This window comes from Amblyraja radiata, chromosome 33 (assembly GCF_010909765.2).
Source record: "Amblyraja radiata isolate CabotCenter1 chromosome 33, sAmbRad1.1.pri, whole genome shotgun sequence".
Lineage (NCBI taxonomy): Eukaryota > Metazoa > Chordata > Chondrichthyes > Rajiformes > Rajidae > Amblyraja > Amblyraja radiata.
This window is the reverse complement of record NC_045988.1, coordinates 3,934,519-3,952,651: the sequence shown is the minus strand read 5'-3', so window position 1 is coordinate 3,952,651 and position 18,133 is coordinate 3,934,519. Positions and strand designations below refer to the sequence as shown.

At 43.6% G+C, this 18,133-nt stretch overlaps 1 protein-coding gene across 1 annotated transcript; it reads right to left on the bottom strand.

Moving 5' to 3' along the window:
- Window positions 1-160: 160 nt before the first annotated feature.
- Window positions 161-17,457, bottom strand: vps11 (VPS11 core subunit of CORVET and HOPS complexes). The gene is made up of 16 exons (XM_033050008.1): window positions 17,270-17,457; window positions 15,823-15,971; window positions 14,447-14,585; window positions 13,749-13,912; window positions 12,524-12,768; window positions 11,099-11,300; window positions 10,389-10,540; window positions 9,171-9,357; window positions 8,035-8,178; window positions 7,021-7,218; window positions 6,196-6,357; window positions 5,518-5,657; window positions 4,296-4,498; window positions 2,946-3,117; window positions 2,258-2,480; window positions 161-1,286 (listed from the first exon to the last, which is right to left on the bottom strand). The coding sequence occupies exons 1-16, from the start codon at window positions 17,427-17,429 to the stop codon at window positions 1,119-1,121; spliced, it is 2,808 nt and encodes a 935-aa protein (XP_032905899.1). The 5' UTR covers window positions 17,430-17,457; the 3' UTR covers window positions 161-1,118.
- Between the last annotated feature and the right edge of the window lie 676 nt (window positions 17,458-18,133).

The following is an 18,133-nucleotide window of genomic DNA, read 5'->3' as shown; positions in this document are numbered from 1 at the left end:
CAAACCATTTAAAACAAACATACAAGATAACTGCAGTTTGTGAAAGAGGAGAGATGAAAAAGGAGAGGATTAATGCCAAACTTAGGACAAATAAGGAAAATTAAAATTATATGGCAATAACAGTGTGACTGAAAGTATTTTCTTTCGAAAACAAGCCAGCTATTTTTAGTAATAATAATCTTTATATTTATCATTTGTTTACTGAGAAGAACAAAACACTATACAACTAGAGGAAACGATACATTACAACTAGGAACATGATGGTAAATGTAACTTGTGTGACAATGTTTATTGACTGCTGAGCTCAGTGAGGTATGGTACTGTTACACACAGAACAAACAGCATTTTGCTGTTGACCATTTTGTACATGTGCTACTCCAGAAGACAAATGCAGAAGAGAACACATGTAAACCACATCGCTGAGATCAGTAGCCTGCTATTTCAACATCGGCTTCTGGGCCTGGCAGCACATCCCAAAACTGGAGCTAATATTTAGAAAAGTCAAACTCAAGGCTCGATGGATGCTACAATGAGGAAACAGTCTTAGTTAAGCCGCAGTAGTTGAGCAACTACTTTGTAATTGTACTTTACTCGGTCCTGAACTATATGATATAAGCAGTGCAAGTAAGGAGGCTCAATGAATTTCTGAAGATGCAAGGCAGAGCAGAATTACTCTCTCCCGAGTCAAATTGCAGGCACTTCTGCTTGGTTATTTACATGCCCACTATCCACTGTCGGATCCCACTCTGTGGCTCAACATCTGTCAGAGCCCAAGTTAATGAATCTCTGTTCATCTCAGGTGAGCCAAAGGAAAAGCTGCTCTTGCTACCTCCATCCCATTGTGGTTAGAAGAGTAAAGCAGTGACATGGCTGGAAATTTCACTGCCTAAACCAGCAAGGATACAGGTTAACCTCAGGAATCTCACGCTCCAGTCCCTCTGGATACTGCCACAGCAATCGCACCAAAACTATCAACATGCACGGAACCGGCACGAACTCTCTGCAAGTCCATCTCATCTCTGCACCCGCTTGTCATGGAGTCAACTTATTGCAACTTTAATATAACAGCAGAAGTTGGATGCAAACAAAATAATTTGATGATCGGTCTTCGGGTCCATCTAAGCCGTGCCCTTGGAGTGCATCAACAAGTCTCTCTGCAGTCCAGCATCAATGTTTGCAGTGGCAGCTCTCCCTGGAAACGGGTCTGTGATTAGCGTCAGCTTATTGAAGACTCCACGGCCAAAATAGTCGGCGATGACCGAGAATCCATCCTTTGCACACTTCAACTGGGAAGCAAACACCAGAATGTTAGTTTTCTTATAAATAGATGGAGGCAAAACAATGTACACGGATCTGTTAAACACCATTGAGGGTAAAGGTTGCACCAGTGTACTGTCAGATATCCCGGCAAATGCTGGTTGGAGTCTGACTGCTGCAAAGTGGGTTGGGATGCAACACCAGTACTAGGCTAGGAACGGAAGCAGGAACCTAGGAAGCCAGAGTTCCCAAGCTTAATTACCAGAACCTGTTGCCCTGCACAGCTGGATGTTAGACAAGACCAACATCTGGATAAACTGCAACGATTCCCCTGGTCAAACCCCTCCCCGAACCCGATTCAAATATTCAGACCCGTTGCCTGCCCCCCCTCACAATACAGATTTACTACCTGGAGATCTCAAAAAATGTTATCCCATAAACTGTTATCCCCTTCTTCTTCTGAAGGGTCTCGACCAAAAACATCACCGATTCCTTCGCTCCATAGATGCTGCCTCACCTGATGAGTTTCTCCAGCATTTTGTCTACATCCCATTATAGCAATGTCTACATCTTATGTTTCATTCCTGCTCTCCACAAAATGCATCCTTTCTTTTATGGCAAACATCAAGTGATACGTTTAGGAAGGAACTGCAGATGCTGATTTACACCGAAGATAGACACCAAATGCTGGAGTAACTCAGTGCGACAGGCTGCATCTGTGGCGAGAAAGAACGTGTGACGTTTCGGGTCGAGATCCTTCTTCAGACTTCGACCCGAAATGTCACCCATACAGAGATACTGCCTGTCCCGCTGAATTACTCCAGCATTTTGGGTCAATCAATAGTATATGAGTTTTCGGATGGTAATTCAGACTGGATAGTCTGAAGAAGGGTCTTGACCGCAATGTCACCCATTCCTTCTCTCCAGAGATGCTCCCTGTCCCGCTGAGTTACTCCAGCATTTTGTGTCTACCTTCCATCAAGTGATACATTCCTCTTACCTGGTGCTGGAACTTGTCATGAAGATCCTGTTTCTGCTCTTGGGATCGAATCATGTCCATGACTTTATGGTTTTCTGGCATGCAGGTCGGGCACTCTGTGTCATGTTCTGCGTAACTCTCAAAGCAATGCTGGTGGAAAGAATGGCCACACAGGAAGTGGACAGAGGGGAGTTCCAGGGGACTGTTGCACATGCTGCACTTGGATTTCTGGAAAGTTTTGGCACTGTGAATGCAGAAAGATAAAGCCAGTGACTCCCACATTCAGACAGAGTGTACTGCTGATAAAAACAAAAGCTTGAAGATTATATTGGGTTGTGCTTAAACAATGTATGGGGAAAGGAAAAAAAAAAAACAGGACACGAGAGCAAGAGTGTACACAATCATTAGGTGCGCAAAAGCAGCGGAGAAGTGGAACTTTAATAGTTGGGGGAGGGAAGGTGTTGATCACCAACAAATATCTCGAATTTAGACAAAAGTATACAGTCGGATTAATGCATAACAGTCCGCAAAACAGCAATGCTAAATATTAGGAAATACGTTAAGGGCACATACATTTTGAGATGTTTGAATCTATTTAACTCCAATTTTGATTTGGTCAGATGCTCCATCATATACAGTTGAATGAACAAATATTTTGCCTTAAACATTGGAAAGGATGCAATGTTCCACATCTTAAATTTTCATTTACCTGGTCTCGAGATCGTCAATCTCCTCTCGGATCTTCTTGGTTTCCTCTCGGTACTGTTTGATCCTTCGCTCGTCCTCTGCGATATGGTCACTCTCTTGCTGCAGTTTGTTAACGAGGTAATCCTTAATGACCGAGAGCGTGGCTGTGGAGTTATGAGCCAGTGTCTGCACAACTGCACAAAAATAATGGGGGGGGGGAGGGGGAATGTTTCAAACTAACGAACAGTCAAAACAGAATCTCTTGCACATAGGTGAAGCGGAATAGCTGGATGACGGCACGGTAGAGTTGCAACTTTACAGCGCCAGGAACCCAGGTTTGATCTTGACTATGGGTGCTGTCTGAACGGAGTTTGTCCGTTCTCCCCGATCCTGCGTGTTTTCTCCGGGTGCTCCGGTTTCCTCCCACATTCCAAAGACGTACAGGTTTATGGGTTAAGTGGCTTCGGTAAAATTGTACATTGATCCTAGTGTGTGTAGGATAGTGCTAGGGTACAAGGTGATCGCTGGACAGCACAGACTCGGTGGGCCGAAGGGCCTGTTTCCGCGCTAAACTAAAAAGCTCCATAAAATGAAGTATAAGGTAGACAAAAATGCTGGAGCAACTCAGCGGGTGAGGCACCATTTATCTCTACCTTTGATTTTTCCAGCATCTGCAGTTCTTTCTTAAACATATAAAATGAAGTAGATGCATTTTGAAGAAAAAAAAGATTATGAGAAAATTGCAGGGGGATTGGGTCCAGTGCCATTTCCATTGAGTCAGCAAAGCAGCAATGGGCTGGGGGGGGGGGGGGGGGGTGGATAAGCAGGCTCAAACATTATTCCTTGGAGCTCAGGAGGATGAGGGGTGATCTGGAAGAGATGTACAAAATCATTCGAGAAATATATTGGGTAAACACAGAGTCTCTTGCCCAGAGCAGAGGAATCGAGAACCAGGTTTAAACTATACAGGAGAACCGGGTTTAAGGCGAGGAGGGAAAGATTTCATAGGAATCTGAGGGGTAACTTTTGTTTTTTACACAAAGGGTGGTGGGTGTATGGAACGAGCTACCAGAGGAGGTAGTTGACGCCGGTACTATTGCAGCTTTTAAGAAACATTTAGATAGGTACATGTATAGGACCGGTTTAGAGGAATGTGAGGTTTAGAGGAATAGATTAGACATGTTGGTTGGTGTGGGCATTGTTGAGCCGAAGGGCCTGTTTCCACATTGTATCACTCCATGTGTGATCAAGAAATCAAGAGGCATGTTATTATACAAATGTTAAGGTGCGGGGATTGCTGGTCAGTGCGGACTCGGTGGGCCGAAAGGCCTGTTTCTGTGCTGTATCTCTCAATTAAAACCAAAACCCTTACCCAGCAAAGGGGGCATGAGGTTGTTCCTGTCGATGTGTCTCAGCACGCTCATGATGTATTCTTTACAATCCTCCTCCTTTCGAGCAAAATAGCCAAGCGCTTGTTCCCACAGGCAGGCTTCCTGCTCACCATACCGCTCACAAGTCTCAATCACCTTGGCGTACTCATTACTCTGCATGTGGTAGTGCATGATCTGCTGGTACCTGCAGCAGAGAATGGGCTTACAATGATGAATGGAGAAGTGGTAAACTAACTAAAACACACACACACACACACACAAACAAACAATCAAAGTGCGTTTGGTAAAAGTAGGAAGCATCTTGGAAATGTAGCCACTACTAATATGCCGAAATAACACTGAAGACCACCACAAGGCAAAGAGGCATTTCCCAGACTGTCTGCTTCACTGATATTGTCAATGATTGATGGACAAATATTGGCCAGGATTCATGAATTAACTCCATTCATAGATTATCTAACCAAGAGGTTATCTTCTAATCTAAAAGAACACCTTATCATCTAAAAGAGCACCTTTCACTGCTCTATTTAAGCTTGCCAACCCAAACTTTATACTCCCAAGCCTGCAGTAACATGGGAATCTACAAGTTGAGAGATGAAACAGCTGAACCATTCACTCATCTCCCAAGACCCCATCAGTCTCACTCTCCAGGGATTTGGTCTTTGGCCTCTTTCTGGAGCTCTTAATACTGAACATCCTCTGGTCCTCCAATTCTTAGAACCCTTAGCATCCTTCCATTCTTGTCCCTTTCCATTCCACATTGCCTGCACCTCCCGGTATTCCCCCTCAAACCAACTCCACTTCTCTTCACTGTCACTGGTGGCCAAACAATTTGCTGCCAGATACAAAACTCTGGATTTTTCACACAAAACATACCAACGGCCACTCAAGAGCAGATGATCATTTCGCTGAACACCTCCGCTCAGTCCACCTAAATCTACCTGATCTCCCGGTTGCTAAATACTTTAACTCCCCCCCCCCATTCCCACACTGACCTTTCTTTCTGCAATTACTCCTGCATTTTGTCTACCCAAGAGCAGTGGCCTCTTGAATTCTTATTTATTATCCGTCTAAAACCCCCACAAATACTTGCTCCCAATCAGCATCTACCGACAAATGTACTGTATTAAAACAACGGAAAGCTATTTCATAATAAATTAGATGTCAAATATTCAGAGCGAAGCAATTTCAATCTTTACTCACAGTCGCCCTTGTTCATAAAGGTACAGCACACCATCTTTGAAATTGTGCATCTGACACAGTACCAGAGCCTTGTCAAAAACGGTTTTAAATAATCCACTCTTCAACAGGCTCATCGCATCTTCCTGCAGTTGTTTCTTTGCCTGATTAGGGAAGTGTAATGAAATCAATACCGAATAAGCATGACATTTAACACAGAATAAGAATGATGGCAAACAGAAGCAACTTTACAAATGGTGTGCACGTCCAGGTACACTCTCTCCACCAACCGCATCATCCCTGGGACTGCTGCAATGATTCAAAACTGTACGTGGCAAGATTACAAAAAAAATTGCTGATGAACTGGGCCATGGTTGGCAACCAAGGAAGCATCCACGTCAGCAATGATGGGACAAAGTTCATAAACACCAAATGAGGGGATAGAAAACAGGGCATGTCCCCAATCAATGGAAAGTTTCTATCTTCAGTTCCCAAGAAAATTGCTGGTAGAAATGTAAAGACCTCTTGGAAGTGTTTTTTGGGGATGCACTGAGGTGAAGTTGAGTATTTTATTGGGGAAGGAATCAAGAGCAACTTATGCTGTGCATGCGGGTACAAGGAGAAGAAAGATGAATAGAAGAATCGCATTCTTTGCCAGCAAACAACAAAACGTGAATTTATATAAAGGGGAGCAGTTCTGACCTTGACGTTCTCCTCATGGGCCCAGTCTTGCAACCTGAGTTCAAGCAATGTGTCGTACACTCCCTGTGGAGAGTTGTCCTGCACCTGGATCATGTGCTCCAGAAACAACTTCAGCTCACGAGAGTTGTTGGCAAAAATTGGAATAAACTCCTCCGAATTTGCCTGCAATAAAATAAGAAAATGTAAGGCAAAGCGATTATACTAAACCCTTTAGAAAAGAGGTTTAGATTTACAAATATACTAAAATCTTTAGAAATTAGAAAAGGCCTCAGTGGGATTACAGTGACCAATTATGGACAGTACATTAGGAAGAACATCAAAATCTTGCAAGAATACAGATGAGATAAAAGACTGGGATTCTATGATTATGAAGTTTCCTAGCCTGGCACGAGAAGATTGGAGAAACTAGAGTTGTCTCTTAAGGCAGGAAAGGTTAGTGGGAATGAATACAAAGATTTAATACAGAGCTGTGGTATTTTCATAAGTATAAATAGGGAGAAATTGCTTCCACTGACATATATCTCAGCCACTTGAGAATTGCAAAAGAACCAGAGTAGATGGAAATATTAGTTTTTCTCTTTACACAACGTTATGAATCAGAATACCTTCTCCGAAAGGACTGTGGAAGGAGATTCAATAGCAATTTTGAAAGAGAGATAAATTAATGTGCAAAGAGGAAAAATGATTCAGGGTTATCAGGAAAGAGCAGGGGACAGGGATTGATTATACATTTTAAAGATTTGCCTTGGGTACGAGGGGCCAAATGAACGAGTGCATGATAGTATAAAAATGATGGATGGTGAGAGGAGACCGTCAGTGCCTTACCTTATTCTCATATCTGCTGCCAGGTTCTCTCTCTGGCAGGGGCTCATTGCTTGGTCGGTAGTCCGTGCAGAGAATCTTCAACAGCTCGGTGGTCTCATTTGGAACGTGATGCATCAGTGTTTTCCCATACTTCTTCATGTTCCTTTCTGCTTGGTCAAAGGGCAGTTTTCCAATGTAATGGAGGGCTTGTTGGTAGTTCTGCAGAATACAGGTAACAAATCCAACTGCGATTCAGATCTTCATGGAGATGAACACAGAGCACAAGGAAGGTGGAGCAACTCAGGATTTCAGATGTTAAGATATAATTTATCAATGCATAGATTGCAAATATGGAGTAATGAAAAGATGAAGAACCAAGTGGTGTTTATATATGCAGGAATTGATTAGGTGGATTTTTCAAGGGAACACAAAATAACATGATGTGTAGGAAGAAACTGCTGATGCTGGTTTATACCCAAGATAGGCACAAAGTGCTGGAATAACTCAGCGGGTCAGGCAGCATCTCTGGAGATAAAGAGTGGGTGACAAAATAACATGGATGGATGTGAAGCAAGACTACCCAGTGTGGGGTGAACGCAGAATGATAAGAGTATATAGGCTAACCTAAAAGAAGCCTGGTAAGTGAAGAAATGGCAAATTAATACATTAAACAGCCATAGGTTTATACCTCACAACTTGCAAATCCCTAAAAGTTGTGTACATACTTCCTTCAGTACAATATTTTCAGAACTAATGTTTAGCTCCTGATTCCAGCCCTGCACGAAAACACTTGACAGCCATCCGGAGTTAACATAGTGCCCTACCTCTCACAGCAAAAGTAAGCCCAGCTCAGCATCGTCTCATTCCAATGTTGGGCCTTAGATTAAACACACTGATTTTGGGAGACGACAGAAATAGCATCAAAGCATTAAGCGAAATTCCACAACAAAAATCACATTATTTCCCTTGAGCATTAGTTATTAGTCAGTCAGCTTCAATTTCAGGAAAAGCAGCTAAACATTAAGGAAGGGTTACCTTGATATCCTCCAGCTGGATTTTGAGGTACCACTCATGATGGGAGTGCTTATCGGCGAGATAGACGGCATGATTGAAGTAACCAGCTTGACGCAGGACTTTGATGGCGGTTTCAATGTCAAAATGCACCTCACTCTCACTGGTCTGTCATGAATGGAGATTCAGAAAAGATCAACCATTAAAGGTCAATTCTCCCAATACATTGCTTTCTAAAATTATAACTTTTCACAACTGCTCAAAATAGTAGAAGACATTTCGTCCAAATATTCAAAATTCACATGATTCAGGATTCCTACATTACCAGATCCATATATTTGGGAAATACAATAATTAAGTTATTAATGTTTTAACATTAATTAAATGTGCGAGAAGTGATGAGAATGCAAAGAGGCTTCATGAGGATATAGACCAGCTGAACGAGCGGACAACAACAGGGTAGAGAGAGCATAATGTGGAAAAATATGCACACTGGTAGGAAGAGGAAAATGAAGAGAACTTTTACAATGGTGAGGGATCGGGAAGTGTTAACGTTCAAGTGAGGATTGATGCCCTTATATGCTAGTCACTGACAGTTAACATTTAGCTTCAGCTGGTAGTTAAAAACAAAAATGGCATGTTGGCCTTAATATTAAAACAATCTGAGTACGAGATTCTTCTTCTTCTTCTTCTTCTTCTTGCGTATGGCATGCACAGCCTAAAGTTGTAGGACAACTTGTTCTATTTGATCTTATTTGATTGTGCACACCAGGTTGATTGCATTAGTCGAAACAGGGCGGACCACGTGAAGGTTGCAATCTTCCACCCCAGTACGAGATTAAATAAGTTGTATTATAATTATACTGGGCCTTGGTGAGATGAACCTGGTTTACTATATTCATTTTCTGTCTCCTTACTTAAAAATAGATATATAAGGGAATGGTAATGAAGTTTTGCTGGACTAGTTATTGTGGTAGTGGGTGTATAATGTGCTAAGCCCTAGACTGGTGCTTAAACCAATATACGTACAAGATTGCAACTTGATTTCATGAAATTCTGAGCATTTGAATGACACAATTAAGAGTAAATGGATTGCGAGATTCGGGCATGGGACGAGCAGGAATTGGGAAGGAGGAGGAGGAGGAAGGGGCGATGGTTACCTTAATGAACTCCTCAAGTTTGGAACTATCCTTCAGCTTGGTGTAACAGTTAAGGAGAAGAGTTGTGTGGTCCTCATTGGCCAGTGACTGCCGGTGCAAGGCTTGCAGATACGCCGTTAGATTGTGGATTCGCTGTGCATCCAAAAACTTCCGTATCACATAGGATGGCTCCAACTTCCCTATAGTCCTGTGGACAATGAGAAGAGGTTTACTCTTTTTGCAGGCAATCTGAAACATAGTAGGCTGCTCATAAAATATTAACGTGTAGTTGCTTGTTCATATCCTAATAAAATGTGACTAATTGATGAAATATTTCCCCTTGAGGGCACAGGCAGAGTTGCATTTATCTGACAGTGGGGCCAAGGATGTGGTGAGGTGGAGCAGGAGATGGTAGCCTCAGGTTAAGCAGGAAGAGTTAGAGCTGGGAACCAAAGTGTACCGACTCTATTGGTCCAAAGGCTGAACTGGGAACATCATAGATCAAAACAGGGCAGACAGACTATTCCCACAAGCAAATTGGGTCGCAGGTGATGAAATCTCACCAGCCCAATGCTGCTAGAGCTGGAGTGCTTCTTCATATGTACTCCCTGCCCTGTAGCAACTTAACCAAGGGATGACCTCCTCCTACATTCGTCACGTGATTTAATTTCAAAAGATAGCTTCCATCTACTGGCAACTCACATTGAAGAGCATCAAAACCGGTTTTGATCTTGCCTGAATCTCACAATCGCTTTAGCAAGAACTACATGATAGTATTCAAGATGTGCCCAGTGTTCATTTCAATCAAGGGGTCTTACTCATTTCGGCTCCAAAGGTTGTTTCTGACTGAGAGTTGCTTCAGCACAGAGAGTGGTGAATCTCTGGAACTCTCTGCCACAGAAGGTAATTGGGGCCAGTTCATTGGCTATATTTAAGAGGGAGTTAGATGTGGCCCTTGTGGCTTAAGGGATCAGGGGGTATGGAGAGAAGGCAGGTACAGGATACCGAGTTGGATGATCAGCCATGATCATATTGAATGGCGGTGCAGGCTCGAAGGGCCGAATGGCCTACTCCTGCACCTATTTTCTATGTTTCTAAGTAGTTTTGTGTCGACAATGGTTTAAATTTAAAGACTGTGACAAGGTGCTGCAGATCTACACCTGTGGATCACAAAGCAGTCCCCATTCTGCAAGGATTTGAAGAGTGCCAGATGATTCCCCAGAAAGCCCAGGCACGTACCGGATGTACTGCTGGATGGCCCCATCATGATCCCCTTTGACGTACAGGTGGTCACCGTACTGTCGAAAGATCTCTGCCAATCCATCGTTATCCAAATGTTGGCTCTTTGCCAGGTTGATTGCCATAACAAACAGATTCTTCTTAAACAACATCTGTCAAACAGTAACGATTCATTATCAACTGTTACACATAAAAATTAATGAAAAAGTTGCACGGTAGGTGAATGGATTTTAGGGGAAAGGAGACTTGATTAGTATGGGTGTCAGGGATTATGGGGAGAAGGCAAGAGATTGGGGTTGTGAGGGAAAGATAGATCAGCCAGGATTGAATGGCAGAGTAAACTTGATCGGCCGAATGGTCTAATTCTGATCCTAGAACTTGTCAGTGTGTGATTCAGGATCAGCAGAACATCAGAGGGGAATGGATGTGCTTCCGTTTGAACACTACATTTTCCCATTATTCTCAATGACGTAATTTCAGTTACAGACATCCTCCAAGTATTTTTAGCCTTTATGCTTTTTTCCAGAATTCCAAGCATAGCATCCTTGATAAAAGCGTTATGCATATCAGAGGCCCAGTTTAATAGCACAATCAACTCCGACAGTGCAGTATTGCAACCCCCAAATGCTGGTGGATGTTGAGATGATAACATTTTGCTCATCATTTCTGTTTGCCTGCCACCGACCACATGCATACTGTAACACAAGTACCTCCAGCTTTGTCTGTGTGTCCTTTTCCTGCAGGATACTAATCTTCCGATCACTAGACAGCACATAGAGGGAGCCCCACTCTGCCAGTACGTCGACAATGTCATCGAATGCTGCAGTGTACGCAATGAACTTATTGTCCAGGTCGTAGATGGTCAGTATCTGCTTCTCTGAAGACTGGCCATTACCAGAAACAAAATCTGTCCTGGAAAAGAAGCGCTGGGCATTGTGAGACAGAAGGAGCAGTTTGGGATTCACGCCATCAAATAAACAGAGCAATTTCACTTTAAAAGAACACTTGCAATTAAAATCACGCTTCCTATTTGTGTGTTACAAGCTCAAATGATAGATTGAGGCTTGAACCCATGCCCTCAGTTAATCCACTCCCTAAATGTGAGCATTGGTAGACAAAGAAGCAATTAATCACCAAAGATCAGTCTGAAGAACGGTCTTGACCCGAAACGTCACCCATTCCTTCTCTCCAGAGATGCTGCCTCACCCGTTGAGTTACTCCAGCATTTTATGTCTACGTTCGATTTAAACCAGCATCTGCAGTTCTTTCTTACACATTCCCCAAGTATAGTTCTCCATCAAGAAGATAGTGTTGCTCCTTTAAATGACTACAGCTGTCTTAATCTGCCCAAGAAGCTCCATAAAGATGTCTAATATGTTAAAGTTCCACGTCCAAAATTGAATTTCAAAGATTCAACAACTTTAACATTTGGTATAAAACTGAAAGAATAACATTAGGGCCAGGAACAATAATTGACTTGTGACCACAAGTTCTTGAGCAGCCCAGAGCAGGTACCTAGAAGGAGTGTTTCTCGGGGAACAGGACCTGCATTAAACAGAGAGAAGAATCGATGCTTGGAGAATATTTTAACCCCAAATCCATTTGGTCCATAGACACTACATCATTCAGGCCATGGGTGTAGGAAGGAACTGCAGTTGCTGGTTTAAACCGAAGATAGACACAAAGAGCTGGAGTAACTCAGTGGGACAGGCAGCAGGGTTTAGAGATACAGCACAGAAACAGGCCCGTCGGCCCACCGTCCACGCCGAACAGCGATCGCTGCACATTAACACCATCCTACACACACACACACACACACTAGGGACAATTTACAATTTTACCAAAGCCTACAAACATGTACACCTTTAGAGTGTGGATGGAAACCAGAAATCCCGGAGAAAACTCATGCGATCACAGGAAGAAGGTACAAACGTCATAGACAAACACCCGTAGTCAGGATTGAACCCGGGTCTCTGGCGCTGTAAGGCAGCAACTCTACCGCTGCCCCACCCTGCCGCCCATAAATTCTTACGTTGGTTCTTAAGATAAGTTGATTTAAAAAAAAAAAAAGTATATTGCTGACTGTATCCAGTCCAACAATAACCCCCAATATGAACACAAAACTACTTGCATACTTTGAAGATTTCTTGTCCTTTGAGACAATGATGAGATAGCCACGATACCAGTGAACAATCTGCTTCTGCCCCTCAAAGGCAAAGCAAGGCCCACGCTCATCAGGCTGGTAGAGATACACGCAGTCGTCCCCGGCAACTATCAGCTGGTTGTCCTGTGAAGGGTCGCACAGGGCAGAACAGTGCAGGCTGCAGCCATGGTTATCCAGCTCCATCGCAGGAAAATCTTTCACTGATACATTGTACGACTGAAAGTAAATGCAGAGACAGACCATGTAACACTTGCTCTTTTACAATACTTTCACAACCTCAGTTTGACCCAAAGCATTTTATAGACAAATATTTGCATTATAGGAAATGCAGCAGTTGATTATGGGCTATGGGGGGTGGGGGGGGGGGGGGGGGGGGTGGGGGGGGGGGGGGGGAGGCAAGAGAATGGGGTTGAGAGGGTAAGATAGATCAGCCATGATTGAATGGCGGCGAAGACGTGATGGGCCGAATGGCCTAATTCTGCTCCTAGAACTAATGAAACCAAACTGTCAGTGTGAGATTCAGGATCAGCAGAACAGAGGGATATGGATGTGCTTCAGTTTGATTTCTGCAGAACAACATCCACAAGCTGCAAACTGATGACTGTTCACTCCCGATGAGCACCTGGTGGGAAATACAATAGCAGCACAGCAGTGTCTGATCTGTCACACAAGATCATTCCAGTGAAGATAAGACACAAAATGCTGGAATAACTCGGGTAGCATCTCTGGAGAGAAGGAATGGGTGACGTTTCGGGTCGTGACCCTTCTTCAGATTGTGAGTCAGGTGCGAGGGGAGAGATCTTTTCTGTCATGGGGCCTAAGTAAATACTCGGCACAGAGACACCAATGAGCTCTTTGAAAGTCTGGTGATATCAATACCACATTAATGTTCTGGTGAACCTGACAAAAAAAATGGATCAATCTAAACCTGAATTCTTCCATGCCACATAATACAGTTGTTAATTCATTCACCAATTTACATGTCAGTTCTTCTCATGGCACACAGTCGTTTTGTTTGCATATATCTTACCAACCCATAGACTAGACTCAAGTAGGATGATTGAAAACAGTTTCAATTGAGCTCTGACGTGTGGTGAAGTAGGAGGAAGGGACGGTCATGTTCAGCAATATAAACAGCAAATGCATTATTCTACATTTTTCAACTGCACAACTGAAACAAACCAAATCTGACCTACCTTTACATTTTCTGTAGTAACCACAAACAGATGGGTCTGTTTACCAGACTGTTGGAACCCCAGGCCAGTGATGGGATAAGTTCCTTCTGCTATAACGTCAGTCTTGCTGTGCCTGTCACGGGTGATGTCTCCTTTTTTCAGGACAACACTACCATCGGTGAATCCTGCAGAAAACAGAGTGGCAAAGGTAAATAGCATCCATCTTTTCCCTAAATGCATCTATTTGGATTTGAGCAATAATGGTTCATATTGAGCTTAAACCCAAATATCAATCAGTTTGGCCAAATGGTCTGTTTAAGTGTGTAGGAAGGAACTGCAGATGCTGGTTTACACCAAAGAGAGACACAAAATGCTGGAGTAACTCAACAAGTCAGGCACCATCTCTGCAAAGAAGGAATAGGTGATTTTTTGGGTTGAGATCCTTCTTTAGACTGAGAGTCAGGGGAGAGGAAAACTAGAAATATGGAAGCGCAAGGTGTGAAAATGTTTGGGTGTTGTACATTATATAATAAGAACACATTGTGGCTTTAGAAAAGGCAAACCGAAAGACATTTTCAAATTTGTAAGTGATATTGGTGGATAATGACAAGTGATGTCGGTGAGCAGATGGACTCATGTAATACAGAACGTCACAGGCCAGTGTTAATTAGATGGCCTGGGCACAATAGGTCAATTCTGTTTCTGGTTATATTAATTACCAAATGCCATGTGGTTGAGGTTTTCATGGACAATGAGACATGAGACTTCTGTGGGCTTATTTCCTGGAATAGCGGAAAAGATCCTGGTGCACAGAGGATTTCCACTGCCATCTCGCTTCTCCAGATTCCAGACCTTCACCTGCAGGGTAAAGAAACATAAAATAAAAAAGATGCAAGAACTACTGGTTTAATTGGCCAAATTATTAGTTTACAGCTCTAATTGGAAACCTTTATAAATTCAAATTGTTTTGAAGAACATGAGCTCCCAAAGCACAAATACCATGAATCCAACTGTTACGACACATCTGCATGTTTCACTTAGAACGACACATCTGCATGTTCCACTTAGAACGACACATCTGCATGTTCCACTTAGAACGACACATCTGCATGTTACAATTAGAACTATACATCAAGAGTGTCCTCAGTCATTTAGGGTGAATTTGACAACTCGTGTCCCATTTCAGCCTGAGCTAATGCTTTGACTCCACATCCTAGAGAACTAAGAATGATTATAAACTTAATGTTAAACTTCCACCTTTCCACAGCCTATCTGCTTTTGAAACCCTTATCCATCAATCTTCCGGCATGGCCCAGATTCTCCTATTACGAAGTTTTAATGATCGACATATCCGTACATTTAATTTATCTTAGACTCTACAATCCGTTACCCTTTCGCCTTGCACAGTGGTCAAAGCCAAACATCCCAATCTCTATAATCTCCTCATTTTTAACTACCCGTTTCTAAACTCTGCCTCACTGAATTCATCTTGGAAAAAAAGAAGAAACAGCAATTTTAAAAAGACACCACACAACAGTAAATTGGTACAGTAAGTTGGTCTCTGGTGAGATAGGAGTTTACAGTCCTAATGGCCTCTGGGAAGAAACTCCTTCTCATCCTCTCTGTTTTCACAGCATGGCAACAGAGGCATTTGTATTGTCTTTCTGCTGACTGGTTAGCACGCAACAAAAAGCTTTTCACTTTACCTCTGTGCACGTGACAATAAACTAAACTGAACAATAAGGCAGCAAAACCTGATATTTCCTCACCTTGTGAACAACAGATCCATGTTTAACAGCCAATCGTCTCGAGGGCAATTAGGAATAGACAATAAATGCTGGGCTTACCAGTAACACCCACAATTTCAATAATAGAATATTGGAAGAGGGCAAATTGAAAGGTGCAACAGAAAATGTTATAGGCTATATTTTAAATAGTTTATCAATAGCTTACTGTGAGGTACATTGAACCATTGTTTCATTTCCTTTACTCAATTACTATTTTGAAACTTGCTTATATTACTTTCAATATTACTTTCACAGGAGTGAGCCATTCAGTGCCAGCCTTGTTGGCTAACAAGGTTTAAGTTACTTACCAGAGGGTTAATTCCTGGTTCATCCTCTCCCACGGACACAAGAATACTGTGCTGTTTAAGTTGAAACAAATGTGTAACTCGGAGTTTATAAGCCTGGAAGGAACTGAATTGCAAAGTCCGTGTCAGGAACCAAATATTCCCTTCGATATGTATTCTAATGTTAAGGAAGTAATTCATTCTTAGGAAAACTCATATGTAATGGGAAGGGAACATATGAAGGAGACAATTGTCACAAAGATAGTATCAATAATAAAAACTAATCCAACGTGAGCCTGAAATTTTAATGCTGACACAGGAAAATAATATTTCCAAACTGGTCCAAACCAGCACCACAAAAATTATGAACAGCGATTAAAATCACTGCTATTAAAACCCAAAAGCAATGCTTGTGATGTGAATGTAATGCTTCATATAGCAGACTGAGTGGGTCGAGCATTAATGTTGAAGCAAAGATGGAGTGACACATGTTATTTTTGGAGGGATGGTGTTGAAAGCATGAGAGAAGCAGCCAGGCGAATTAAATAAAAAGACACAAAAAGTACTGGAATAACTCAGCGGGTCAGGCAACTTGTGTAGGAAAGAACTGCGGCTGCTGGTTTAAATCAAAGGTAGACCCAAAATGCTGAAGTAACTGAAGAGTAACTGAAGAAGCAGTAGAGACTGAAGAAGGGTCTCGATCCAAAACGTCACCCATTCATTCTCTCCAGATGCTGCCAGCCTGTCCCGCTGAGTTAGTCCAGCATTTTGGGTCAGGCAACATCTTTAGAGAACATGAATTGGCGTATGTGCAGTGGAAAGCTGGAATAGAAGTGCAGGCCTAACAAGTGATAGGTTTGAAGAAGGATCCTGACCCGAAATGTCACCTATCCGTGTTCGCCAGAGATGCTACCTGACCTGCTAAGTTACTCCAGCACGTTATGTCCTTTTGCCTAAACTTGCACCTGCAGCTCCTACAAGTGAGGGGAGTTTGTTTGTCAAAGGGACAGAGATGATTCAGAAAAAAAGGCAAGAAAACTCAGGAAATTTGACGCCAGGTAGAGGAATATAGGGGCAAGGTGACTTCGGATTGCCTCAGTCAAAAAGTCTGAAGAAGGGTTTCGGGCCGAAACGTTGTCTATTTCCTTCGCTCCATAGATGCTGCTGCACCCGCTGAGTTTCTCCAGCACTTTTTGTGTACCTTCAAAAAGATAGGATTGGGTGACAAGAGGCATAATCGGAAGGTGATCGTCGCTGGGATTCAGGGGAATCTCGGTAACTCGATGGCTGTCGGGGATGGGACGGGGAGGGTCGGGGAGCGGGATGTCTGGCTGCAGGGACGCAGGCCCAGCCGGTGAAGCGGGGACAGGGGGCGGGGAGGGTCTGGCTGCAGGCCCAGCCGGTGAAGCGGGGACAGGGGACGGGGGAGCGGGGCTGCGGGGCCTGCAGGGTGGATGGCTCTGAAGGATATCTCCCAGCACCAGGCTGCCTCGGCCACTCGTGCAGACGCTGAAGGCCGCGTCCCCCGGGCAGCGGAACTCCCGCTCCGGGACCGGCGGCGCCGACACCGGCTCCTTCAGCAGCTCCTTGTCGAAAAACACGAAGCGTCTCCATTGAAGATAAGCCGCCATCTTGCCCCGTCACATGACCGGCGCACGTGACCAGTCCCGGCGCTGTCACATGACCTCACCCCTTAAAGGGGCCGCGCCCCGGTACAGGTGTATTGTTCAGGTGTCAACACCTGTGGAACAGCATCCCCTTCTTCCCATCAGAACTGCCCCCCCCTCTTCCCATCAGAACTGCCCCCCCCTCTTCCCATCAGAACTGCCCCCCCCTCTTCCCATCAGAACTGCCCCCCTCTTCCCATCAGGACTGCCCCCCCCCCCCCTCTTCCCATCAGAACTGCCCCCCTCTTCCCATCAGAACAGCATCCCCCTCTTCCCATCAGAACTGCCCCCCTCTTCCCATCAGAACTGCCCCCCCTCTTCCCATCAGAACTGCCCCCTCCATCAACTCCTTTAAGTCGAGACTTAAAACTCATCTTTGCGTTCAAGCCTTTCTTGACGTCCTCTGATTGAGGGCTATATGTATGTATTTATGTATGTGCTTAATCTATGAACCACTGTTGTATAACGTTAGTACCTCCACCAATGTAAAGTACTTTGGTCAACGAGAGTTGTTTTTTAAATGTGCTATAGAAATAAAAGTGACTTGACTTGACCTGCCCAGGACATAGACACAGTGCTGCAGTGAGTCAGGCAGAATCTCTGGAGAAAGGGAAAGGAAAATAAAAGTCTGAAGGGTCTCGACCCAAAACATCACCTATTCCGTTTCT

Coding starts and splice junctions, on each gene's coding strand:
- vps11 (XM_033050008.1), bottom strand. CDS start 17,429: ATGGCGGCTTATCTTCAATGGAGACGCTTCGTGTTTTTCGACAAGGAG. Junction 5,658..6,195: donor CCCATGAGGAGAACGTCAAG/GTCAGAACTGCT, acceptor TTCCCTAATCAG/GCAAAGAAACAACTGCAGGA. Junction 4,499..5,517: donor CTTTATGAACAAGGGCGACT/GTGAGTAAAGAT, acceptor TCTCTGCTGCAG/GTACCAGCAGATCATGCACT.